Source organism: Castanea sativa, chromosome 2 (genome assembly GCF_040712315.1).
Source record: "Castanea sativa cultivar Marrone di Chiusa Pesio chromosome 2, ASM4071231v1".
Lineage (NCBI taxonomy): Eukaryota > Viridiplantae > Streptophyta > Magnoliopsida > Fagales > Fagaceae > Castanea > Castanea sativa.
This window is the reverse complement of record NC_134014.1, coordinates 3,088,063-3,093,822: the sequence shown is the minus strand read 5'-3', so window position 1 is coordinate 3,093,822 and position 5,760 is coordinate 3,088,063. Positions and strand designations below refer to the sequence as shown.

Sequence of the window (5,760 nt, the reverse complement as noted above, 5' to 3'; positions counted from 1 at the left end):
ATTAAGCAAAATGTTAATATTTATTTGGTTATCGTTTTGATGTTTTTGTAATCTTGCCCCCTAAATTAAAATTTTGGCTCCGCCACTATTTCAGGCACTATTTCTCCTTAGAATTGACTACCTAAAAGCCTACAATCATGGATTAGCTAGTAAACTTCGATGGGAACGCTGTTCCTATCTTGAAGCATTAACAGGTTCATCTAGTTGCCATTGCAGCCCCAAAGAACTATCAAAATTGATTATGTTAACCTTCAAATGATTGTGGGCAGAATTTAAGTTTCACATTACCTATTCTTGTGTAGTTCTTTCCTTGCATGGGTCATCTTTCTTGATTTGCTTTCCCACTAACGGAGCTTATTTTTTAAATATGTATTTCTATTGCATTCGATAATAACTAGTATCTTCCGATTTAATTGGTCGATATTTTACTATCGGTATTCTACTTTCAATTCTTTCCACGGAAATTTCCAATCAACTTATCAAAGTCACAATACTGGGCACATTTTAATAGGATTGACAGTTAGATCCTTGTTAAAATGGCCGTTTCTTATAAACCAAAACCAAAAGTCTTCTCTTCTGGGTTATTCTTATCTACATAAAGTTTACGCTTGTGATGAGCAAAAGAAAAATCCATGCTATTATTTCATTATCTATATATAGGTGCGGCTAAAGTTTTGCATTTACACAGAAAGCTTTGTCCATGCATTTCCACATAAAATTCTGTTATCTCTAATTGAATTTTTTGTATTCCACAGAAAGTACACGTTGTAAACAGATTCTGCCCCTCGCTTCAAACTTACAACCCCAACAGAATGAAACACTCTTGTCTTAGATACGAGTGGGTTTTGTTAATATTCTTTCATGGGATTCTTCTGATGTCCATGAGCTCATGTTTGAAATCTAAGTCAGTTCCTGCTCTTGCAAATGAGACTGATCGCCTGGCTTTACTTGACTTCAAGAATCAGATCACTCAAGACCCACTTCAAATCATGAACTCATGGAATAACTCTGTTCATTTCTGCAACTGGATAGGTGTTACGTGTAGCCCCTCTAGTAAACGAGTCACTGTTTTGGATCTGGAAGCTAAGAGATTACTTGGCACCATACCACCCTCTATAGGAAATCTTACTTTCCTCACAGGAATCAACCTAGTAAGCAATAGCTTCAACGGTGAAATTCCTCAAGAAGTGGGACGTCTACAATTCCTGCATCATCTCAATTTGAGCGATAATTCCTTTGGTGGTAAACTTCCTGCTAATCTGAGCTACTGTACACAACTTAGAGTGCTCGATGTTTCTTACAACGATCTTGTTGGGCAGATTCCAGACCACCTTAGCTCATTGTCAAAGTTGGTGATTCTAAGTCTTGGCGTGAACAACCTAACAGGAACTATCCCAGCTTGGATAGGAAACTTTTCTTCTTTGTGTGACCTCGTTCTTTATCGGAACTATTTTCAAGGAAGCATACCTGGTGGACTTGGCCGTCTATCAAGGCTGGGATTTGTCCGCCTTTCTGGGAATAATCTGTCTGGTACTATCCCTCATCAGCTCTATAATATTTCTTCCATTTACTTTTTCTCTCTAGCTGGCAACCAGCTACATGGAAGCCTCCCAATAGATGTTGGTTTTACTCTTCATAACCTTGAAAGATTTTTTGGCGGTGGAAACTATTTCACGGGACCTATTCCTGAGTCATTTTCAAATGCTTCTCAACTTTTGGTCCTTGACCTTGCAGAAAATGGTCTGACTGGGACAGTGCCTCAAAATGTAGCAAACTTGCAAGACTTTTATCGGCTTAATCTTGGAGACAATAGCCTTGGAAAGGGGAAGGATGGTGACTTGAGTTTTCTCAATTTCTTGGCCAATTGTTCTAGTTTGGAGTATTTGGATCTTAGCAGTAATAATTTTGAAGGAGTATTGCCCAGCTCTATAGCCAACCTTTCCAACCTAAACATTCTTTCTGTGGGTGAAAATAAGATTCACGGTAACATCCCTACTGGGATCGGGAATCTTGTTAACTTATATGGTCTTGGATTAGAAAATAACTATTTGGGAGGTACTCTCCCTCATGTTCTTGGGAAGCTTCAAAAATTAAATATATTATTTTTGCAAAATAACAAATTTTTTGGGCCAATCCCTTCCACCTTGGGTAACTTAACTGCACTGACAAAACTTTATATGCAGGGGAACAGATTTGAGGGAAGGATACCCGCAAGCCTAGGAAACTACCAAAATTTGCTTTTACTGAACCTTTCTCATAACAATCTCTCTGGTACAATACCAAAACAGGTTATGGGTCTTTCATCCCTTTCAATTTTTTTGGACTTGTCTTATAATTTTTTAATAGGAGCACTACCGTTTGAAGTGGGCAAATTAAAACAACTTTCCAAGTTAGATCTCTCAAAGAATAGATTATCAGGAAAAATTCCCACCACCCTTGAGACTTGTACTAGCTTGGAGCACTTATATTTGGACGGCAATTCATTTGAGGGAGAAATTCCACAATCCTTGGAGAATTTAAGAGGTTTAGAAGATATAGATCTTTCTCATAACAAATTGTCTGGGCATGTTCCTGAATTTCTTAGCAAGCTTTTGGTACTTAAGTATCTCAATATTTCTTATAATGATTTTGAGGGTGAAGTGCCAAGTGAAGGAATTTTTGCAAATGCAAGCGCAATTTCAATCTTTGGAAATGAAAAGCTATGCGGTGGTGTCCAAGAATTACATTTATCTTCATGCTCAAGCAAACATCCTAAATTGTATGGGAAGCTTCTTGCACTCAAAATAATAATTCCTCTCACTTGTATAATTATATTTGTACTTCTTCTATTGTATTTTTTCCCTACATGTTCTATTTTGAAAAAATCAAGAGAGGGAGCCTTAACTACATCTTCTTTTGAAGATTGGCAATTACCTTTCTCTTATGCTGAACTCTTAGAATCAACAAATGGGTTTTCTGAGAACAACTTGATTGGTTCGGGTAGCTTTGGCTTTGTATACAAAGGAGTTCTTTCTAGAAATGGAGCAGTTGTTGCGATCAAAGTATTGAACCTTCAACAACAAGAAGCTTCCACAAGCTTCATTAATGAATGCAATGCTTTGAGAAGTATACGTCATCGCAATCTCCTCAAGATTATCTCTGCTTGCTCTAGCATTGATCAAAAAGGGAATGACTTTAAGAGCTTAATTTTTGAGTTCATGTGCAATGGAAATCTGGACCTATGGTTGCATCCTAAAAGTGATGAGCAATATCAAAGAAACAAATTAAGCTTTATTCAGAGACTGAACATAGCCATTGATGTTGCTTATGCATTAGAATATCTTCATCAACATTGCCAAACACCAATTGTTCATTGTGATCTTAAACCAAGCAATATACTCCTTGATGAAGATATGGTAGCCCATGTTGGTGATTTTGGATTGGTGAAGTTCCTCTTTGAAGCATCTGACAATCCCTCCAAAACTCAAACCTTGTCAATTGGACTAAGGGGTTCCATTGGGTACATTCCTCCAGGTAATTTTTCAACTAGATGAAGCAGAACTCATTTCTTGTTTAATAATTTTTTTTTTCATATTAAATGAAAGTAGAGATTCTTTCAAAAAACAATTATATGCTCAAGTTTAAGACCACTTTTTTAAGTAGGGAAAAATGTTTAACACCATTGTCCACTTGAAAAAAAAACACACATTTCCCCAAAATTGTATGTTGGGATGTATGTGCTAACAATGCATAATGCATTAGTGATTAAATTCTATGCTCATAAGAGTATTTTTTGTTACTAAAAATGTTTTAATGACTTATAGAGTATGGGATGGGTGGCGAAATTTCAACATTGGGAGACATTTTCAGTTATGGCATACTCTTGCTTGAGATGTTCACTGGGAAAAAACCTATCGATGAAATGTTCATAGATGGTTTGAGCATTCACAAGTTCACTTCAATGGCTTTGCCTGAACATGTAACGGATATAGTTGATCCATCAATGTTTTTTGAGGAGGATGAAGAAGATGTCAATGATGAGAGAAACGAAGATGACATTGAAGACAAAGCAATAATTGAAGAAGAGCCCCATCTCAATGTTAGTAGCAGAATAAAAGATTGCTTGATATCAGTGTTTGAAATTGGATTGTCATGTTCTACAACATCACCTAATGAGCGGATGCCAACAAATGTTGTTGTCAATGAAATGAATGCTATTAAAGACACATATCTTAAATTCAAGAAGGGAAATAGAAGAAGAATGAACTAGGTATGTTCACTCATTTTATTTTATTAATAGACACACACATTTTTCACTTGTTTGTAAAATAACAATAATAATATAAAATAAAAACATAAATGAGGAAAAAAAATTGAGAAGAATATCAATCTCTCTATTAGAATTGTTTAGTTAGCATGTTATTGTTATGAGTTCTTCTAGAACTACAAGAAAATGTCAAAACATTTTCATAACAAGTGAGATATCATTCCACCATAATTCGAAATGAATTGAAATAAAATAAAATAAAATAAATATTTTAAAGGGACCTATCACAACTCAAAACAAAGATATTGTGAAAATATTGTGAGATTTTGTTATCTCAATCTCTAGTCCTTAATACTTTTCTGTAGTTTTATTTAACACCAATGGAATAAAAGGAATAGAATTACTGTTTGTTCATGTTTTTGCAAGAAAGCAATTACAGTTCTTTCATTCTTCACTTTGACGTAGCTGTTCTGTTCTTCTATTGTTTTTTAGCTGTTCCGTTATAGGCTCGTGATGGCTGTATATTATAGGCTTCTGACATTCTACTGTGTTCTTTACAGTGTACACATATGCTGCCTCAGCCATTGTCATTGCTTTCCAAGTCAAAGGTAATTTAGATCAATGGCTCCTCTGTGAAAGGAAAAAAAAAAAAAAAAAAGAAAAAAAAAAAGATCAATGGCTCCCTGTTATTTGTCATTGACATTTCTTAAACCATATTACTATATTTATTGTTTTTATAATGGATTGTACGATTGCTCCTTTTATTGTAATATTTGTTTCATACTTTATTCCTTACTGTTCTTCTTATCTTAGAAATGTTGAGGGCAGGTTAGCAGGTAATAACAGTTTAAGAAAACTATTTTTTAGTGATTTTCTTTTCTTGATTGCTTTTCTTAATTTGCTTTCCATCTTAATATAGCTTTTTAATCACTAAAAAGTTACCATTTTTATAGAGCCATCCATAATGTATAACTATCTTTTGATTTAAGTCCTGAATCTCTCATGCCCTTTGTACTCGCGTAGACTTATCAATCCTTTGTGTCTCGAGTCAGCCCGCCGCAATGCAAGCCAGGATCATCGCGTCCTTTGGTCTCGCACAAATTTGATTGACAAGGAGATGGGGGCCATAAATTGGTGAAATTTACCATTTTGAAATCTAATTGAACTAATCGAGTTCGGTTAAACCTCGTCAAACCTCAACAACAATTTGGGTATATGACAAACTAGTGAATTTGTCCCCAGTAGTAGGTTTTTTTTTTTTTTTGAAAATCAGAACCTTCATTCAATGATAGCAAAAATAGCAACAATTAAATACAAGCGACACATCGGTGACACCTTGGGCTAGATGTTGGTGTCGGTACATTCAATGTGGAAAAAGGCAAAAATGCAAAGTGACAAACAGAGCGGAAAAATAGATAAAAAAATATTGGAGAGTGATAAACACGGTGGAAAATTTATCATGGACCAAAGTTCATCGAATATGGAAGAGAAAAGATGGCAAACAAGGCAGAAAA

At 35.2% G+C, this 5,760-nt stretch overlaps 1 protein-coding gene across 2 annotated transcripts; it reads left to right on the top strand.

The window, feature by feature from the left end:
- Positions 1-779: 779 nt before the first annotated feature.
- Positions 780-5,376, top strand: LOC142626170 (uncharacterized). 2 transcript variants are annotated; one of them, XM_075799954.1, is made up of 4 exons: positions 788-3,513; positions 3,804-4,249; positions 4,807-4,854; positions 5,299-5,376. In XM_075799954.1, the coding sequence occupies exons 1-2, from the start codon at positions 813-815 to the stop codon at positions 4,247-4,249; spliced, it is 3,147 nt and encodes a 1,048-aa protein (XP_075656069.1). In that variant the 5' UTR covers positions 788-812; the 3' UTR covers positions 4,807-4,854; positions 5,299-5,376. The 2 variants fall into 2 exon arrangements, with proteins under 2 accessions (XP_075656070.1, XP_075656069.1); XM_075799955.1 differs by lacking the exon at positions 5,299-5,376 and having other exon boundaries at positions 780-3,513; positions 4,807-5,032.
- Positions 5,377-5,760: the final 384 nt, after the last annotated feature.

Coding starts and splice junctions, on each gene's coding strand:
- LOC142626170 (XM_075799954.1), top strand. CDS start 813: ATGAAACACTCTTGTCTTAGATACGAGTGGGTTTTGTTAATATTCTTT. Junction 3,514..3,803: donor CATTGGGTACATTCCTCCAG/GTAATTTTTCAA, acceptor AATGACTTATAG/AGTATGGGATGGGTGGCGAA.